Below are 21,254 nucleotides of genomic sequence, written 5' to 3' on the forward strand. Positions count from 1 at the left end.
ATGTCAGTAAGATTTCTGGAGGCTGCTACATGCAACGGAGATTCTCCCTGTGATGTACTTATTTGTCAAGGGAAGTCAAACTCTGGGCATCTTAAACTACCTAAACAGAAAATCAGGTCAATTTGTGAGTCACTATCTCTGTGGACTGAAGGATCCCTAAGTTATTATTTACACACACACCCCCAGGACTGGCTCAGTTGAACTCACTTGAGGAAACAGCGAACTTTCCCATTTTCTCTCCTTGCCCTCAAGTTATACAGAACTCCACTGTGAAGCCAAAAAGCTTTGGCACTTATGGACTTCCCACGCATTTTCTGACAAACTTCCACTGAGAGCCTGAGGAAAAGGGACTATTTTGCTTTCTAGATCAGTTGGGATATGGCAGAAAAAGCAGAGGGGTTTGCCTTTGAACTCTCAAAGGGCCTCTGAATTCTCACCTTCACAAAAATATCAAACCAGCAAACTGTCAGACTAGGTAAAAGGCAAGATCCTAGTCCTGTATCTGTACAGCATGAGACAGCACCAGATGCTTCCCTGTCATGGGAGCCAGAAGTGCTGCACCTCATCCATCAGTTTGCTGCCCTCTAACAGGAGGGGTGGTGATGGTGGAAAAGTCAATCTATTGACTAACTTTAATCAAATCTGAAAAAGAGATGTACTGACTAATTAACACAGTACCACACTGCCCACAATACACACTGAAAGGGATCACTGGGGATACAGAGGACCTGGATGATTACAATGGGGCTGAAGTAATAAGGTATTATGTGAACCAAGGATGTGAATATATTAGAAATCAAGTTTTATTAGTCCCCTAGAGAATACAATAATGCATTTAATCTTGTTACATTTTCAGTCTCAATAGCAGCTTGTAAGTAAGAGCTAGTCTAATGGTATGCAATGATTCCCCCCTTTAATCTGTTTCCAATTTGCTATTTTTTCATTCCACAGAATGTTTCTTCATTCTACTGCTAAGTAAATAGACCTGAGTAGTCAATACAGCATACGACAGACAAATCGAGCTACAATATTATTTGAATCTAAAAAAACCCAATAGACCGTATTTTATCACACTCCCAATTCAATTTCAGCAAAAACCAAAACAGCTCCCAAAACAATGTCCACATTTTTTGTCCACAAGGGCACAATGAAGCCAGGATCTCACTGACTCTGGTCCCTTAAAAAGATCATTAGCTTAAGCATCTAGATCACAAGACAACTAACTCTTACCTTCCTGTCCAATTAGCATTACTCTGCATCTGTTGATCAAATCAAGTGTTTTTTTTTTTTATTGTGGAGATTCACACAGCTGGATTAGATAACTCACATTTTCATGGTCATCTGCAAATCCTGCTAGTTTACTATGCACTTCTGCTCTTTTCCAAACCATACACTTAACACAGGTCTTTTCCCAAAACGAAAACTCAGGCTCCTGCAGGCTTTCAGTTGCCACATCCTATTTTTGATTATGATAGCCCAAACTCTTCAGTTTCTTCAGCAGCAGCCTATGCAAGATCTTTCAAAATATTTTCAGCTAACAACTGATCAGGTCTTCTTTTAGAATAGTTTTTGGTCAAGCAGTTGACAACTGAGAAAAGCTATTCTCCTTCACTGTGCTCTAGTTGGATAATCAGTTTACTACACGCCAGGCGGTGGGTGCTATTCTGTTTTAAATTATAATTTCAACAACATTTAGCACGTACAGGAAAGCCACCAATTCTAACTCCCATAAACATCTTCATAGCATAAGTACAACATTTCATAGTCTCAATCCCTTTGAACAGTAAAATGGTTTAACGGTGAGACTGCAAATACTGTTAGCAACTTAATTACTTAACAGGAGGGCTGTCAGTTTTGCCATTAAGCACAAATAGTTGTTTTGAGTAAATGGCAGTAATATTTTTTATGCCCAGTGGATGTTCCTCCTCCTGAGGTGAGGCACAATCACATCGCCACCTAATTTCTCTGTCCTTCAGTATTAGGAATATCTCTACCCTTGGCATCAAGCACAACTGAAGGGCAGAAGCCAGAAAGCCAAGCCCTAAGTAGGGCATGGGAGCATATTAGAATCAGGCCTCCTGCCAAAGGAAACTGCTTAAGGAGCTTCCTGCCTCTGCTTCTCACTTGGGTCCTTTCCCCTAAGTTTTTTTGGGTTTTTTGGTTGGTTGGTTTTGGTTTTTTGTTTTTGGTTTTGTTTTTTTTCCCCACACAGTTAGGTGTGTCATGAACTGAAGAATTTGAGGGAATGATTGTTTTTGAAGGAGCAGAGATCACTGGGCGTAAAAAAAAAAAAAAGGTCTAAGGAAATACAAACAAGCTAAAAACATCTGAAAACAATACTTTGTGGCAGCTCCATTTTTTACTTCCGAGCTTGGCCTGACTGTCTCCAAGGATGGAGATTCTACAACCTTGCTGGGCAACCTGACAGAATTTTACCTGACAATACCTCTTCCTCTGATTTTACTCTATTATGAATGACAATTAAGGCAAGGGGATTTTCTCCTTCCAACTCTTACCTGGCTGTGGTGGGTGAGGTGGTGGCATTTGGTGGTGCATCATAGGGTACGGTGGGGGCTGCTGATGAGGCAGTAAGCCTGGATGTGCTGCTGCCCCAAGGGGGTTCATCCCAGGCCCACTGGAGTGCTGGTGAGGCTGCTGTGGGTTTTGACTGTGCTGCTGCTCCATTTGCTGACGAGCCCTTAATTCAGCATATTTCAGCTGTTCCATGTGAAAATTCTGGCGTTCTGTCAGCAACTGTTGTCTCTGCTGCTCTAACTATGTCAAAAATAGGGGGGGGGGGGAAAGGCAAAGCAAAGTTAAGAACTATACATTTAAAACATGTTTCTGCAAATCAAATACCTATCCTATTGATACACAACTGTCTGGTTTGGTAAAGGGGTTGAGGCCATTCTCCAGCTGGAACAGATGAACCCACCTTGCTCTGTCCTAAAGAACCTCTCAGTAATACAACACATTACTCAGCGAGTACTGTGCTAAGCATGCAGCCTTAACACAATTCTAGAAGAAACTGTTATGTTTTTCTCTCAATCTTCTGTATGTTGGAACAGGAAACAAAAGAGATTTTCTAGGCTAAGACCAAAGCAGAATATGTGTGCAATAGCACTAGCTCAGTAACTACAGGCAGGATCCCACTCTGTAACTTTAAGTGTAGGACTTGAACATCATGATAGCCAGACAGCAGTGATTTGCACTGTTAAGAGAATTATATAAAAACTCATGTAATTTAGGCCAATTAACATAAAATAGGCTACTTTGTTTAATTATGAAGCCATGTAGAGAGTAAGCAAGCCCAAAATGAAAAGATAAAAAAGCTACAGAAAATATTTCTTAGTATCGGGCATCTATATGATTAATCACTGTCCTGGTTAAGGAAGCATATGTCATTTGGCTTATTTAAAAAATTGTAACTCATTTCTACATCTATTACTCTTCAGCAATTGGACACATGGATTTGTGTGACTAGTTTACAAATATTTAATGAGTATTTTAAGATATATTCCATAATTTATCTGAAAAGCAGGTTGCCAAGGAGACTTCCACCTAGCAGAAGTTCTCCAAAAATCCCAAAGCTCCATCAATACTTTGTGTTAGCAGTTTGACTGCTGACAAAGCATGGATGAAAACAGAATACTACAGAGCACGCATTCACCAACAGAACCAGATGGGGACAGAGCCTAATGAATAATACATCCTCCTTGTTGGGGGCTGGTTTTCTGCATGTAGAGACTACAATGTGATTATTCATGCTGCCATGACTCCTTTTTCCTTGACCAATCTGATATGTTAGCGGGAAGAACTTGATAAAATGAAGAAGCACGTACACCAATGGTGTAATTGTGCATGTGTGGAAACAGATTCAGTAGGTGGCAGGCAGTTCAGAGAAGAATTACTGCAAATGACCCAAAACAAAGGCTTAGGCAAGAAGTATGGCTACACCATACTACTTATATTCTTTTTACGCTCTTTTGTATTCCTGCTTTGCTCTCTTCATGGTACCCTATCCTGCTACACTTAAAAAAAAAAAAGTCTTTACAAGTATCCCCAAACAGCATCCAGTGCCTGCAAATACACATTGTACTTAGGAAAACCAGTGAAAACTTCCCCTTCTACACATTCCCTCCTCTCAGGATGAGAAAAGACAGTTTGACAGAGGAAAAGCCACATAAACACAAGTTATAACATGAGCTGGTCTTAAAACTGATGCAGAGCCTAAAACACCTGGTTCCATACTAGGTTCTTGCATATGTTGTAGTACTTTCAGAAGCAGGTTTATGGACACAACCTACAGTTGTATCCCACAGATTAACATTAAGACAACGGGTAGTAACACATTTTCCAGTGGGCAGTCTATCAGTAATTTGTATTTGCTCTTCAACGCTCAAAACTTAGTTATACCTGCAGCAGATGTCAGGCAAGAGTGAGGCTAGGCACCTTAACCAAGATCAACATGTATCAGTTTGCCACACAATTTCCCTATGCAACCCGATTCAGGAAGTCAGCCAAATTTTTAGGCACATTGTCATGAACGCTACACTCTTCACGATCCTCAAATTTGCACCAGCACGTTTCTACAGTGTTGTGAAGTGATTCACTGTTAGAAGGGACTATTACAAGCACTTAATGTATACTCGTACAATAACCATCGTCGTACTACAATTTCATCTTCAGCAAGTAACTCTTCCCTAAACAGAACGAGTAAAGAAAACATTCACATGCTATTATAAGTTCTGGGTCAACAAGGCTCCTACCAACAGGATCCCTGGTTACACACAGAGTTGGCAGCACTGAAATTACTTTAGCTTAAACTCTGAAGTAAGCATGTTTTGTCTAAAAATCTAACACCCTCCAGTCTGCAGCACAGATTTCTTTCAACAGTTAGAATCGCCTTACCTTTACCATGAGAAAAAGCCAGTGCAGCAAATAAGGACATATGCATAGCATGCAATGGCACTAAGGATTTTTTTTTGCTTTAATTATTCCACTAGATATCCAAAATGACAGGTGAAAAGACCAAATTTAACCATCAGAAAGCCAAGGGAAAAATTTATATGCACATTTTAAAAAAGGAAAATGTCATATGCCTCAAAATGGAAAAAAATCTGTCACTAATAGAATATATCCCCCAAAGAAAGAAATCTACAGCGAACCTTTTCAAAATAGTTAGGTCCACTTCTTGAGCTGCCAATCAGTGTCAAACACCACACTGAAATGGTTGAGGATGCCGAGCAATCTAGAAATTCTTGCTGACATTCTGCTACAACAAAAGACCACAGTTTGTCAAACTCTATCAATGTGATTAATGCCAAAGTAAGAATGTAAATTCCATTAAATTCACGCGGTAGGACAAATGTGAAAAGCCCTAGCATTATGAGTCAATATCTTCAAAGCATCTAGAGTAATTGCTTATTGACAAAAATGAGAAAGCAATACAACAGAAAAATAAAAAAATTGACTGCTCTGACAAAAATGAAGTTTTGGTCATCTTTACAGTAGCTGGAGAGAAACTGATTCTCTGAAAGTATGCTGCACTATATTTGAAAGAACACTTAGTAATTGACATGTAATCCAGCTGCTGACAGGCAGAGACAGCATCTCTTCCACATTATACCCTGATGTTAGGGATACACAAGTTTCCAGTGAGGTGTCACTAATAGTGCTACAATATAAATACAGACAGCCTTGCTTGGGATGCACTGCAGAGATGCTCTCTTAGTGTCACCACCTTCTTCAGCTGGCTAGACCTCAGTCAAGACCTATGCCCTGGCTTACAGCCTCACTAGACTGAGGACAGAAACTAACAACCTTCTTGCTTAGCTTGCCCAGCTCCTCCTCCTCAGTCACACTTCTTCATTAGATTTGTCAATTCAGCTTTATTCTATTTTGATGCTTTTCTGGTCCCTATGAGCAAACACCTTTTCCCATCTCCCGATGTCACTGCCTCCTTCCCTTCTCTTGAAGCTGCTGTTGCCCTCTCCAGCTCAGGTAAACCCATCATCACCACAAAATGAGAAGCTGTTACTCCTGAGCGCATATCCTCCTGCTGCCGCATCTCACTTTGAGGACTTTCCCAAGAGCTACTGAGAATGCCCTCCAAAAACTGAGCCACACGCTTAAAACCAAATCTCCAGTCTAAACCGGGGCAGGAAGGAAAGACAGAGCGAGCTGGTTTCCCTTCCCTTCGGGAAGTCAGGTTTCCTCCCATTTCACTCTTGTTACAGGGAAAACCCATTCTTATTATGTCAGACACCATTCCTGTGAGAAGGCGTACATAAAGACTCAGGACCAATTCCACATTCATGCTTAGATGACAGGAGTAAGGATTAGGAAGCAAATCCAGGATACCCCCAGTTTGTTGCTTGTGGTAAAGGGAAGATGCTGGATAAAGAAGGAGAGGCCTCAGATGCTACTGTAGGGGGTAATTATGAATTCCAGCTGAAGCAGAAAGACCTGCATAAAGCTGAAGTTGCTAGTTTTCCAGCTGTTAGCACACATATCTTTGCAGTGACTGATTTAATCCAGAATCCCTACTTACTGCCTCTTTCTCTCTGTCCATAATGGTTTCCAACTCCTCAAAATGGCGAAGTTTTATCTCCAGCTTCTTCATCTGTGTCTCCACCAAAAGGGCAACCAGAGACTTGATCTTTCTTTCTTCCACTGCTGCTAGGTGCTGAGGATAAAACACAGGTTTTTGCTTTACACATATCTCACAAAATAAAGCACTTTAAAGGAACGAATAAGCCAACTATGCCTGTATCTAGCATTAGCCATCCTATTCCACTTCTGGACAGAAATCAGGGATTAGATTATCAAACTTATGCTCAGAACCAGAAGCCCTTGGAAGATTATTAAGCTTTTAATCAAATAAATAGGTGTCAAGTTTTAATATGAGAGGTATTGTGGATGCTCAGTACTCATAAGCAATCCAGCTTTGCCTTGAAGCCCTCCAAGAGCTGTGCAACAGAGAGCACTTTCAGTGGAAATGCAAATGAGGGAGCAAGGGTATGTTGTACCGAGTCAGCTGTAGGTCATCCAAAAAGCTGTCACCAAAACACACACTGGAGGCTTTTACCTGGAACGACCCACAAAAACAGTGAGATGACTCTTGCATGCTTTTGCTATTAAAATATTTTTTGCTCAAGTAAATGAGAAGCTACGTATCTAGTTAAGCATATTCCCATTACATGCACCACCACACCACTAAAACGTAAGCTTTCTCAGCACAGCAGTTTCACCTCAGGCTAGGGAGAACTTGCAGAGAAATCTCTACACAGGTATTAGAAGAAACTGTTAAAAAAAAAATCTCCAGTTTCCTTTTATAACCAGGTTGTACAGTATTCCTACTGCAGAAGAAAGCTGAAGGGAAAGCTGTATTTAACCTGCAAAAGCAAACTGCAGAAAAAGGCAAACAGATTCTTCACAAGGCTTTAGCTTTACTCCATTTACATATACACACTTACACATAAATGATACAGGAGATATATATATGTGTGTGTATGTACATGTGATATATGAGACAGCTTATAAAAGTGCTTCACATTCTCCAAGTGTGAAAGGCATGTTAATGATGCTTTCTACTAGCTTTTGTTAAAAGCCTGCTGTTCAAAATGAAAATACACTCTAAACACCCACCATGGGTACTGCTTGGGAGTTTCTGTATTAATAGTCAAAGGATGTTTCCTAATCATAGCGTCCAAGCAAAGCCTTACTGACATATCCAAGGGTTGAGGGGGAAGGAGGATTGGCTTTTGAGAAGGGAAAGGTGAGGGCCAAGGGGAAGAAGGAAAAAAGAGAAAGCTGGATCTCATCCAGCTCAAGCTGCAAACAGAGACTCATATTTAGCAAGCTGTGCCCCAGACCTTGGCTCAGAACTCGGAGAAATACTGAGCTAGAGAAAGGAAGCATTATAAAACTCCCTGGTAATCCTAATTATAAACAGAATTTCTCAAAAACATATGATATTGTTTCCATCACTAATATGTTGTGTCATTTGACAGCATTCACCTCTGGTAACCCACAAGTCTTCAGTAAATTTAGGTAACATACATTCAAGGCTCTCACTAAGTTTAACTGAAAATCTGGTACAGTCTGAGAGAACCAGAGTGATCCCCCAAGTTCATCTAACAGCATGCCACTGTGAAATTCAAGTAGGCTATTCAGTTAAATAATGACCAAACAGTGGTGCACACATTTGAAATAAAGTAACTGAATGGCTGAAAATTTAGATGTCAATTAATACTGTTCAGTAAAACAAACTCATTTGTATGAAAAAATCAGAGTGACAGAAGTATCTTTGTTGATACACACAGCTTAGGACAGTCATTTTGCCTTGCTTGATGTGTGCAATTTTAATAATGAAACCAGATTAACATAAAACCAGCAAGGCACACGATTAGGTAAAAAGACAGATCTCAAAATATACCTTAGAAAGGAAATAATCATTCAAGTTTTTTCCTAAAGAGACTGCTCCTTAGCCTGGCATTACCCAGTGCTTTCACATGGAAAAAGAACGAGTCACTACTAACTCTGCAGCAGACAAAAAAAATAGTAAGGCAAAATTAATGGTGATTTAAATTGCCTGATAAACATATTGGTGCATTCACCTTAAGTCATAAATAAGCAAAAAAGAAGATGGTATGTGACATTATCCTGGGAAACAGCAATTCTGAATGACCTGAGCATCACTAATCCAGCCAGTGGACCTGGCTTCTGGCTGAGAGAGGATACTGAACAATGCTTTGCTTTACTATTTAAACACAAGAGTCCCAAACACAAGTATAGCCACAAGCGCCTCTGTGCCTGGGCTTATGCCCATTGCCACAATACTGACTCTAGTTTCGCTGCTCAGCAATTCTATTTCTGGGTGAATACTGATAAACTTGGAAGGAATCACAAGACTTGCTACTGACCGAGCACACACACACATTACAGGCAGTTTCACAGAACCTAGCCCATCCCCTCATCTTAAACAGCAAGAGCATGAGTGTGACAACCAGTACGGACAACTGTAAAACTAGACCACAAGAGACCTCTGGAAAATGGACAAATAGCACCATCTCACTGGAATACTGTGCTGAAGTCTTCTCATCCACACATGAGAGTTTAGCTGAAATTGCAACAGGTAGAGAAAATTACTCTTTCTTCCTTTCCTCTTGCTATTTTGTGAAAGGAGACTAGATGCTTCACCTAGTTTTTGTTTTGTGAGGCCAAGAGGGGATAAGACTGTCTTTCACAAATGAAACAGAAGAAATAAAGGTGGCAGGTAACACAGAATTATCTAAATTAAGGCACACAATGCGAAAAACTGAGTCCTGTCATGCGTACATTCAAGCATGAGATGCAAAAGGTCCCACAGTGAGTTTCTAGAGCAGCAGCAAAAAGGAACCAATTAAAGACGTAATTTGATTTGCCTATAAACAGAAGATGGGATGTAGCTGCCTGCAAAAAGAAGAAAAGTGATTTTAGCAACAGGGTCTCTTCTATTCCTGAATTTTATGTTTCCAAATACCTACAACAAATGAAAAAAGCAGTTAAAAATCAAAGGCTTTTTAATCCAGTAGGCAAGGCGCTGCAGCGGTACAACAGTTAGTAGCTGAAGCACGTTAGACTTCGAATAAAGCTTATCAGCAAAGTTTGCCACCCATGGAAAAAACTTATGGACAATTACAGAAGGTTTTGCATCACTGGCATCTTTGATACCAGTGTCTCCTAGAAAAGATGTATTCAATCACAGCTACAGCAAAATGAATTCAGGAAGTCATGAGATCAGTGTTATGCAGGAGGTCAAATTATGACCAGGACAGTCCTCTTTGGCAGTGTAAGTGATGGATCAAGACCTGCAGCAGAAGCTCTGCAGCTCAATCACACCTGGACAAAAGCTAAGAGCAATCTGCAGGAAAGAGTACATTTTCTACCCGGTGCTACTTATGCATAGAAAGGAAAAAATAGCTTACATTGATTTAGGAATCTGAGAAGAAAATGAAGAAAAGGGACTTTAATTCTAATATTGTTTGTACAGAAGCCATAACCTGTAAAAACACATTTTAAATTGTTGCTCTATTCTATATGTAGTAATATAGAGTCTCACCCCAAATGTACACATTCACTGGACATCATTTCTCAAATAGCACAACTTATTGGTGAAGCCACTTATCCCAAAAGAAAAAACACTTCAAGTGCCTGTCTTTAACCCCTGTTTCTTCTTAGAAGCCAACTGCAATATTCCTCCAACATAAAATTGTAAGAAAAACAACTCTGTAACAGCTCTTCACATGGCCAGATCTTGAGTTTATTATGAAGAACTGAATTACCCTCTCAGACAAGATACAGCTCACTGAAAGCCTTAATATTGTCTGGGTTTTTAAGTGCAAGTGGAAAGAGAAACCCCTGCTGAACTTGAATTCTACTCTGAAGTGTGAACATCCTAATTATAATATATTATTTCCTGTAATATAAAGCTAAAATTCTTCTAGAATATTATTATTGCCATAATGAAAACTGCCATTAGCCAAGTCCCTTCTCCCTCTAGCACTCGTTATCACCAAAGGACGGAAAGTAGAAGATCATCTTTATTTGGAGCAAGTAGCCTTCCATAAAACAGAGATTAAGTTTCATGCCTCCTTATATATATATGCTGGGGTTTTTCCAACTTGGCTGAAAATATCTCTAAGTGTGATTGAGCTGAAAGTAAGTTATTCTCTGTAAAAGAGCTTGGTGCTTGGAGCACCATAGGTTCGGAGGCAGACAGGCAAAGTGATGCACAAGGAGCTAGTTAGGACTCCGCACTTCACCAAAATAACAAACCTGAAGTTTGCCTGAAAAGTGGGAATTCCACAGGGTGCCTAGCTCTGACACTAAGTAACACTGAAATCACACAACTTGTGATTTTAGAACCTGGCTTGAAAGGTAGTAACTAAAAATATCCTCAAATCTCATGGGTTCATAAAGGAGGAACTGTATCATCCATGACAAAACATAGCACCACACTGTCCTCAATATATATGATGCAGTTGGAAAAAAAAGTCTAAAGTTAAAGTTATAAGAGTCAAAGATTAGACTGGGAAAGTCAGTACGACACATGCAACACCTCATTACAGCTACTATTATGTCCTGGAAATCCATCAGGAAATAAACACCATCCATGCTTTGCTTTTGGTATCTATAAAGTAGGTGACATGCAACATGGCACTGAGTCCAAGAGCAATTAAGAAACCCAAACTGCAACTTGAATCAACTCCCCACCCACCCAAAACAAACAAACAAAAAACAAAGAGAAAATGGATTTTGAAAAAGATATTCTAAAAGAAGCAAAGGCAGTCTGGTTCCTGCAAAAAGAAAATCAAAGACAACATGCAATTAGTAATTGTAGGGTAAAGAAAAGCTATTAGATAGGACACTGATTCAAACCACAGCTCATTAAGAGACTACAGACAAACAGAAGTTTAATGATAGGAAGACAAGAACGTGCTTTTAACAGACACAGTCCCTCTTAACACAAAAATCATTAAGCTGTCTATAAAAAAAATTGTAACACTAGAATTGAACATCACATTGTTTTTACAGACAAAGCGCCCAAGCACAGAAGGCTTGTGTGAAGTCCACCGAACAGCTGGTGACACAGCAAAAAAGGCAACATAAGTGTTTTATCACCCAGACCTACATCCTCAGCATTACAGCCAGACCTATCGAGCAGAGAAAAGTCTTCCCAAAAACGACAAGCATATTTGGGGGCTATTTCTTAGGGATGTTCATCAAATTCATAACCATAAAAGTAGCTGCCTAAATTAAAACTGTATACTGTTTCACTTAGGAGTTCAAGCATAAGAAACTGAAGATGGCACTTGTGCTCCTTCAAGGTATTAGAGATCAGAACATGAAACCGCACAGATCTGGAACAGAGGACCACTTTAAGAAGAGTTCTAATGTGAACTGGAAACCAAGCCAATGGGTATTTGTATAAAACAAACCTTTGCTTTGGTGGCAGCTGAGGCAAGGGCAGCAGCTGCAGCTGTAGCTACGTTTCCTTCCGAGATTTCGTGTTCCACTTTCTTCTTCCCAGCCTCGTTTTCTTTGTCTTTGCTTGCATCAACGTTCTCCTTGTTCTCTTCTGCCTCCTTTTCTTCTGAAAAAGATTTCCCGCCAAGTCTGTTACATGCATTCTCCCCTTGTTAACAGTATCACGTCAGGACAGGAATTGCACTACACGCGCTGCTGTTAGTCAAACAAATTAATTCATCCACATGCTGTCACATTCGTACGTTATGGTACTGCTATTCGTCCAAATGCTGACAGGGGAACAATTCTAGTCTAAGAGGATCTGATCCAACAAATAGGGCAACTTTAAATGCTTCTAGTTTTCACCCTGTCAATTCATCTCTGCCATCAGCTTACTCTCATCAGAACAATTTCAGCTGCATTTCCAAATCAACTCCATTGTTACATCAAATCCAAATGCTTCTTGTTCTACCTTGTGCTAAAATACTGAACGTAAATTCCAGGGAAAAACGATATATCCATGTGGTACAAGGGGAACATGTTCAAAATAAATAATAAGAATAATGTCTTATGTAGAAAAAACCCGGTACCCCTTAGGCTGTCAAAATAAAGGCTCTGCATCACTTCACAGGGAAACTGAGCTAACATATTAACTTCTAACGGTAGAAGTGAGCAGTCCCATTTCTTTGCATCAAAAATGACCAAATGGTGTGCAATACAGGCAAAAGAAAATTTATATGACCTACACGCACTTTGCTACTGCAATTTCTTCACCCAGTCACTACACACGGTGCAAGAAAGCTCAGCTGAGGTCTAAAATGAGTTCAAGAAAGAATTTAGTGCCTGAACTCTGCAGTGAAATTAAACTAGAATATTTACTACTGAACCATGAAGCAGCCTGATGTGCAAGAGGAAATATTTCTGCCACAGCTGAGTTTATAGTCTATTCCAACTACTTTAGAGGAAGGCTATTAAAGCTAACACAGCCTGAGGAACAGCTGGGAACCATTACCTGGCTTGGGGTCTGCAGTCACTTCACTGTCTTGCTCTTTTTCTGGATTTCTCTCATTTTCTCCTTCTTGTACTTTATCACCTTCCTCAATTTCACTCTCTGCTTTGTTTTCAACCTAAATGGGATGAAAGATGGTTTGAAGAATGAGAGCTATAGAAGGCATTCAATGTTAACTTGGTTTATAGCTTTCAAATTAACTCACTGTCATAAAGGAAGAGATTATATTTTAAAGGTTGACTGCTACTTAAGCTCATTTTGACAATTGTAACTGAAATCTGAATAACAAAGTAACTGTTATAGTGGACAAAGTCTATCAGATTCAGTAACCCAGGCCAACCTGGGTTCATCTGAAGGTACAAGAAATCCTGAACTAAGATGACAGATAAGAACATGTTCTACCCTCCATGCTGCCCCCATTTATTCCAGTAGTTTGTGTGTAAGTGTTATATCCTTTACAGTGTCTGCTATGTTAATAATTTACACAGTATTCACCTATCCACACAGCTCCAAATTCTGCAGAACTCATGGTCACAACAGCCTCCTGTGGCAATAAATGCTACAACTAAATTACATGTTATAGGAAGGTGCTTCTGTCCAGGAATCAGTGGAAGAGAGCAAGCAGCAGCTTCATGCTTAACACTGAAAGCATTATTTTCCCCTTCAAAATACTCCAGACTGACCTGAATGTTTCTCATTTACTATGCTCTACAGAATAATGCATCTCTTCATGCTCTGACCAAGTCTTCTACACTTACGTCTCCCTAAGTGTACCTGACTATTTATCAGAAAGGCGGCAAAAGAACTACCTGAAAACAGAGTGACAAGTAACATCAAGACTACACTCAGCAGCCATTAGGTTAGTTTTATCTCATTCATTTGATGAAGCAGGCAACACAGAAATACCACCTGTTGCTGCAGACTCAGTAAGTGCCTACCACCTTTTATTTAAACAGGGCGATGTTCTAATTCCAGGATATTAGTTTAATTCCAGTTCAGGTCTGAAACAAACACAGCCAGTGCCATTATTGCAGACTATCTGGAAAGAGGTACTGTGTTTATAGACCTGGGGTTATGAAAAAGCCCCAAACAACTGCATTCTTGTAGGCACTATCAACAGGTTGAAGGAATTAATTCCTAAATATCTGATCTTTATGGGCAGGATGCATCATACCCAACATCAAGAGTACACAATACACGCATCTATAACCAAGAGTTAGCCCAGGCTTCTTGCAACAAGAAGTTTTATTGACCAGCTCAGCTACAGGCAACCTTAGTCAGACAGATCTCATCCTCCTACATCCACTAAAGCTGCAAGCGATCGTGCAGACCGAACAGGTACCTAACTCACACTGCCACTGAAGAGCTGCAATGCAGCTGGGGCAATGGTTTCCTTCAGGTTCTCTGTTCAGCTCCACACCCCACACTCAGAAACGGTTGCCAAATACTGCAAGTAACCCAAACTCGCCTGTTTCCTGGAAAGCTCTGATCTCTCTGATCTTGTCAGAGCTGAAAGCTGCATTCAACTTTAGGAAGGCTATTAGTCACAAGACAAACTTCTCTAGGGCAAGACTTCAAAGTGATGCTTGCTTTAGACCGCTATGAGTCATGAACCATAATGTACCGATGTCCTTCTGCAGCTTAAGTCTCAAACTCAGTTGGTGTCACTCAGTTTACATTTCCTCCCGGTCCAACCTTTTTTTCCTCAGGACTAGAAGACAACACACCAATGTCTCATTGCTGTTTGCCCAGCAAAAGAACTGTCTCCGTACAGTTTGAGACTAAATCACTTGTAAGAAAATGAAGCACTACAGAGACTGAAAACTGTTCCCTATGGACACATACACTCACCAGCACACTACTGTCTACCTTTCTTATCAGGCATTTTAGAATGTAGCAATTCAGGTTCGTAAGTGTCAGAAGTATCTTTTCAGAACCAGTGTACTGAGCCAAGCTTACCTTCTCAGACTGCTGCCCATCTGTCTCAGTTTCCATCTTTTCTTCTTCGGCTCCATCTGAGAAAAGTAGTAAGAAAAATATTTAGAACTGCCATAACATCCATTTATCACACTCGACATATATTTCAGGGTCAACTAAAATTTTCTGTTCTCTAACAGTGGTTTAAAGAAAGCCACTACACTAAACTCCTGGAATACTAAAGCTTATTACACTAATTTTAGTTTAAAAATCAAGTTTACTTGCACATCTAAATTTAACTGGTTTTTCTTTTCAGTCCAACAAGCAGAAGAAAACGTTAAATTATCTATGCTCTGCTGAAACCCCTAGTTTACCCATCTAGAGAGAAACCACCAAATCTATCCATTTTAGCTACATAAAGGACAGTTCGATGCACAGTTCTGCAATATTCAAGTCATACAGTAATTCCCATTGGTAAGTCACGGTATTATAAAATGTTTTTCCCAATACAGCCAATTTGATTCTGTAGATGGTTGTCAGTTACGTGATTAACCTCAATTACGGCGCTGCCAGACTTGTAATTCCTCCTTAGCACAAGATCCCCTGAGCTGCTTTCGATGAAAGGTCTATCCAGAGGCATTGTCATGCACTCCAGGTCAACTGAAGATTTAAATTCCATTTTGCAGGTGGTGCAAATACCAGAATTCTCCAAAGCAGACTTCAAAATAATTATTCAACACCAGAGTAACATTAAGCAGTAGCAAACTTGTTAAAGCACTGACACTGTTCTTAAAACACTAAGGATCTCTTGTTATTTCTGGCCCCAAAACCCACCCAGAGTTCAAGGCAACGAGCAGTTATCCTCCACGCTGGTTTGATGTGAAACCCTGCATGGTGAAACCTCATTTCACACCCTTTGTACCTGCTGCTCTGCATAAACATGATGACCAACTGGTTCTCCAGTCCTGTATGGCTCTTTGTGCTGTTCCTCCAAACACATTTCTCCCCAAAGCACTCTGAAATCATATCCAAGCCCTCAGAAATACATTCAAAGCACATGCTTGAGTCTGAATTTAACAATGAAGCTTAAATCAAAGAATCTGGCCCCAAAGGTATAGTGCTACAATAGAACTGTTCCTGGACGGTTGTCTCAGACCTTGACCACTCATTGTCTTGCTTCTTCCTCAGCTGTAATACCACCAATACTTGTGGGTTTATACTGGAAAGTGGATCAATGAAATTATCGAAATTAAACCCTAACACTTTCTTTGCCTTCTCACTGAAAAAAGCAGTATTGCAGCTCCTCAAGAGCCCAACTGCAGCTGCCTAGTTAGGTGCTAAATAAGATGTGAATCACATTTGAGCACAAGAGCTGGTTGTTGGTTAGATATAAGGCAAGAAAAGCACATAAATTACCAGCTGAAAGCTCCAAGTTTCCTCTGCATCCAAAATATAGCCAAACAAACAAGTAAGAAACAGAGCTGAGGATGAATGAACACACCTCCTGACAATGTTGTCACAGGATAGCCTGCTCAACTCTCTGCTTTTTAAAAGCATGCTTTCCAAGATGCTCTGAAAAACCACAGCGAAGTTGCACCTTCAGCGCTAATGCTGAAGAAGATAATAGCATTGGGTGAGCTCTTAATTCTCCCCAGTGGCTTCAGGAATTGCCGACAAATGTTGCTTACAACAGGGCTCTCCGTAACACCACCAGTTGGGTTCTCCAGGCAATAACCTTTCCCTGGACTTCTCCAGGAGGTGGAGCCTCAGCCTTACACCATGACATGAATCTTCAGAAGAATCACACGTGACAGCCTCTGCCAGGACCAGGTCCAAGCCAAGGTTCCCATACTGGAGTCATGAAGTACTTCCTTATGGAAAAAGAGAAGCGTGCCAAGCACATGTTCAGGAGGAGACCTCTACAGAGAGCACAGGCAGCTCGCCTACACCACTGCAGCCTCCAGTTCTGAACTGGTCGTCAAAAATCTCTACCTAGTGTCCGACCAAAGAAGTCCTCCTCTCCTCAGAGATCACAACAGAAGAGTACAAGTCATTTGGGAAACAGTCATAAGAAGCTACAAGTATATAATATGAGCTGTTTGGACACTTGGCAGGTTCTCTCACTGCCGTGGATGTGTGGGTCCGGACAGCACCCACTGCCTCTTACGCCTTCATATTTGGAACCCAAAACAAGTTTGCCAGACACCCATAAAAGCCTGACCTTGACCACAAGCACTTTCAGAGTGCCCTACCACCAAGCATGAAAAAAACCTTAGTTTCAATACACAGCTACGGGCTTCCTGCTATTGCTCATTTTGTTTGTCTTTTTCTGGCTGGCTAGACTGAGCTCTTCAAGCTTGTAACCTCTTATTTACTGTCTGTTTGGTATTCAAATAGCTATTACAGAGATATCTGAAGAGTTCTGCCAGGCACCCTTGCATTACAGATTGCTCTTTGAGTAGCAGCTGACCAGTTATTATCCCATCTAACTTCAGCATCCAGAACAGAAGACTAGGTAACAGCCTAACTGGTACACATGCAAGACCAAAATGAAGAAGAAAAGAGAAATAAAAATAATAATAATAAAAAAAAATCACTGGTACCATGCACTGGATGCATGCACCTCAGAAGAGAAGTGAGTGTTCTAACAGCAGTTAGTATATTCTTGTGCTTAGGACACATCTCTCCCTACTAGTCCTTAGTTAATTCATTAAGTTATTCCTTTACAAAACATTTATTTTAAATGTTCCTACTAATAATAGCAGGCCTCTGAGATAAGAGGATAACAACAAGCATATTGATGGAGAATACCATGAAGGTGTCTGAATAATGTAACACTACTTCCTGGTATTTTGCATATGGATTATTTAAAAGTCCAAGAAATCCTGATTTATTTGCAGCACCCAGCTGTTCTGCAAGAATGGACAAGAGGGAAGTGTCAGCACAATCTCATATGCCTTGTCTAGGATCTTCTTTTCTGTTCTGTAGAACAGACACTAGTACAATTTAATGTACAGGACATTAAAGAAGGAGCTTATTTAGATCATGGACTCCAACACATGCTGCCATACCAATATAAAACTGCTGGTGAAAAGCCCTGATCCATCTCTAAGCTTCTGAAGACATTAGCTGCATTGGGTGTTCATTTTCAGTAATCCCCATTTTACTGGTAATTCCCCTTCAGTGCTACACTGAAGAAAAACAGGTGTACAGCGTGTTTTGCTTTAACAGCAACAACTGTAGAGAAGTTTTTACAAAAGTCCCTTCCATATATAAGAAAAACATACTAAACTGTCTGACTGAAAGATAATGGTTTTCCTCTTGGCTTATTTTAAGATGAAAAACCTGCTTATCTGAAGTATCTGCCACCATAATTCAATTTATGGAGATTGGGGACATACCTCCTCAGAAGTTTTATTTCAGAGTTAGGATTTAGTGACCTAATAATGTCACAGGGAAAATCTAGATTAGATTTTTGTCAGACAGCTATTTCAAGCCTAGAAGCGGAGCTCCAAAGTGGGCTTAGAAGTGTCATCCCTCCTAGTAAACAAAAGAGAAAGCTTTACAAAGAAAGCTTTATTCTCTCCTTTAGCAAAAAAAGTGGAAACAGTACAGAACACTCCAAGTGTGCTTGAGTTGGTAGAGTGGAAGATCATGAGCTCAAACTACAAAAATAATGCACAGGAATACACAAATTTTCATTCTGGTGTGGCTTAGCCCAAACACGAAGAACTTCAAGATTCCTAGTATTGGGATACTGTGTAATTGAAAGAAAAAAGTCTGTAATTTTGTATAAACAACCCAAAACTTAACCACAGGGAGAAGTGGATCAATTCTTAAGTTCTGCTTCATGCAAAACTCCAGGTTAGAGTGAAACTGGCCAGAAAAGCGCTAGTCTGTAGACAATTTTAAGTCAGAACGGGGAGGCTTCTGTCTCTTAAAAGCTAATGACTTGATAATTTGTTCACTCTTCTGGAAGGTGAGAACCTGAAGCTGAAGTTCTCCAGACTAAAATCTCCAGACTCAAGTCTCAGCATCCCAACCATCAGGCTACTACCTCATCTGCTGAAGGCTTCTAGTCCAAATGAGTTCCCACAGAAACCTGCAGCTTCACATATACACTCCAAGGGAGGGGAAAAAATTCCCTAGAAGGTTTCTTGTCACACGATTACACATGATTTGCTCAGGAATGCAAAACTTCACAGGTGACCACACTCCTTGCTAGATTCTGAATCACACTGAGAAAGCTGTAAGGCAATAGTTGTGTAAGTTGACCCTACAAATGCCATAAAATTAAGTCCTGTAAGACATGTGCTTTTCTGCTCTACTCACAAAGTCAGTTGGTTCTTGTGTCTTTCGGGTAAGACTGAACTGCCTTTCTACTCTAAACTCAATTTTGAATGTGGTGGGTTTTGTGTTCCGATTACAACACATTTCAAGGTTTCCCATCTTAAGGTAAAGTTTTTCAGAAAAGCAGCGTCCAGCAGTGTGTGAGTTGCTGCGGCAGTTGAAGACACGAGCGCAGAATGAGTTTGTGTAGGTTTATGATGCACTACACACATGTCAAGCATTATCATAGATTCTAAGCATTTGGTATTAATTCTCTGCAAGTATTGGGGCAAGTTTTATTAAATATTCCTTTTTTTTATTTCATAGAATGGTTTGGGTTGGAAGGGACCTTAAAGATCATCTAGTTCCAATTCCCCTGCCACGGGCAGGGACACCTTCCACTAGACCAGGTTGCTCAAAGCCCCGTCCAACCTGGCCTTGAACACTTCCAGGGATGGGGCATCCACAGCTTCTCAGGAAAAATTTGTAGACCATGGTAAGAGTTGTCAAGCGACTACTGCTGCGGAGGAAGTTCCAAGGCAAACAGGACACCCCAGAAAGACAAACTCCTTTCCATCCAACCTTTAGAGAAAATTTTCTCAAAGAAAAAAGCACATAAAGCATCTCACAGTAAGGAAAACTGCCCTTGGACTCTCCCTCGCATCACAAAACATTTGATGGACACTTTCCAAAACAAAGTGTTCTTTTACATTAGAGGGACATACTCAGCTACAAAGAGTCAGAAGGTATGTATGTATGACAGTAAGATTATTGTGAATATCCTGATTTAACTTAGGTTTTCTAGTCCTGGCTGTAATAATAAATGTTACTTTAAAATTAGGATGACAACTTTAGGCAGGTTGTAGTCAATGGTTTTTGAAAACTGTTGTCTCGTATTAGCTACTAAGCTCTTATTTGCAGTGACAGTGCTATGCCTCTGCAGTTCCCACTGGAATAAGCCATTCTGCACTTGTGTACATCGAGGGGGCCATGCTGAAATACTACATGTATAAGGAAAAATGAAAGCTATCAATTATTAGTTTAGGGGTTAAATAACTTTACCTGGGTTGAAGCAGGTTTTTGCTTCTAAATTACAGGCTGCTGAAAGTACCTCAAAACAATTAAGAGCCCCATAAAAATTAATCTCTAATTCAAACAAGAAAGGATCAGAAAAAACCCCAAACCATTTCTGACTCTGCATGAGAATGACAGAAACAACTCCTGCCTTTCAGTTGGATACGAACACAACTTTACCGATTTTTCTATATGATCTAATGAGGTTAATGAAAATACCTAACAGACAATGCAAACAGAATTGATTAGTTGGAGATACACGTCCCTGTTACAAAAGCTGAAGACTTACCTTTAATGAGAAAGACCCTGTAATCCCTTTTACATGGCACAATGATGCTCTTTAACCCTCTTCAGCAGGTTTGGTATTATACCTTGCGGGATGTGGGGAATCAAATTAACAGTACTTCTTAAATCAGCAAGAAGCAGATGGTTGTGAGACACCACAAGACATCTTTCAAGAGGGAGAAACAAGAAACCACTTGCAGACCAGGGAACATTGCCTCTCCATGCCTCTCTTCATACCTGAAGCAGCAAATTTTTTCTGTCTCTATGGAAGCTTGTTCTGTTTTGCCTATTATCTCCAAGAATACAGAGCCCTGTTTTCTAGTACATGAAGAACTTACGACTTCTGATGAAGCCCAGTGACGTTACAGAGAAGTTAAACTGACTTTAAGTCAACAAGTAAAACTATTAAATATTTCCATGGCAAGAATTTACTGCATTACAAGCAAACAGACACTTGCAGCATGAGCAGATACATAACCTCCATTGTCATCAGAAGAACAATAAGCAAAATCCCACACAGAAATGCACAGAATCACTAGCATGAGTTTCAACTCAGCAAATAGTTTAAAGATGCCCTCAAGACATCCTAGCCTCCTATGTTTTTATTAAGGCAACACACGCCACCTGT

General features: G+C 40.2%; 1 protein-coding gene across 3 annotated transcripts in view; it reads right to left on the minus strand.

Moving 5' to 3' along the window:
• The window catches only part of SMARCC1 (SWI/SNF related BAF chromatin remodeling complex subunit C1), a 91,933-nt gene that overhangs the window by 14,212 nt on the left and 56,467 nt on the right, over positions 1 to 21,254 (minus strand). For 2 of the 3 annotated variants that reach the window (XM_069778443.1, XM_069778446.1), the window contains 5 exons: positions 14,981 to 15,036; positions 13,025 to 13,139; positions 11,985 to 12,139; positions 6,554 to 6,688; positions 2,517 to 2,775 (listed from right to left, as the gene is read on the minus strand). In XM_069778443.1, coding sequence (XP_069634544.1) covers positions 2,517 to 2,775; positions 6,554 to 6,688; positions 11,985 to 12,139; positions 13,025 to 13,139; positions 14,981 to 15,036 — 720 coding nt within the window. The remainder of the gene's footprint in view (positions 1 to 2,516; positions 2,776 to 6,553; positions 6,689 to 11,984; positions 12,140 to 13,024; positions 13,140 to 14,980; positions 15,037 to 21,254) is intronic. The other variant, XM_069778445.1, reaches the window with a different exon arrangement.

Source organism: Haliaeetus albicilla, chromosome 2 (assembly GCF_947461875.1).
Source record: "Haliaeetus albicilla chromosome 2, bHalAlb1.1, whole genome shotgun sequence".
Lineage (NCBI taxonomy): Eukaryota > Metazoa > Chordata > Aves > Accipitriformes > Accipitridae > Haliaeetus > Haliaeetus albicilla.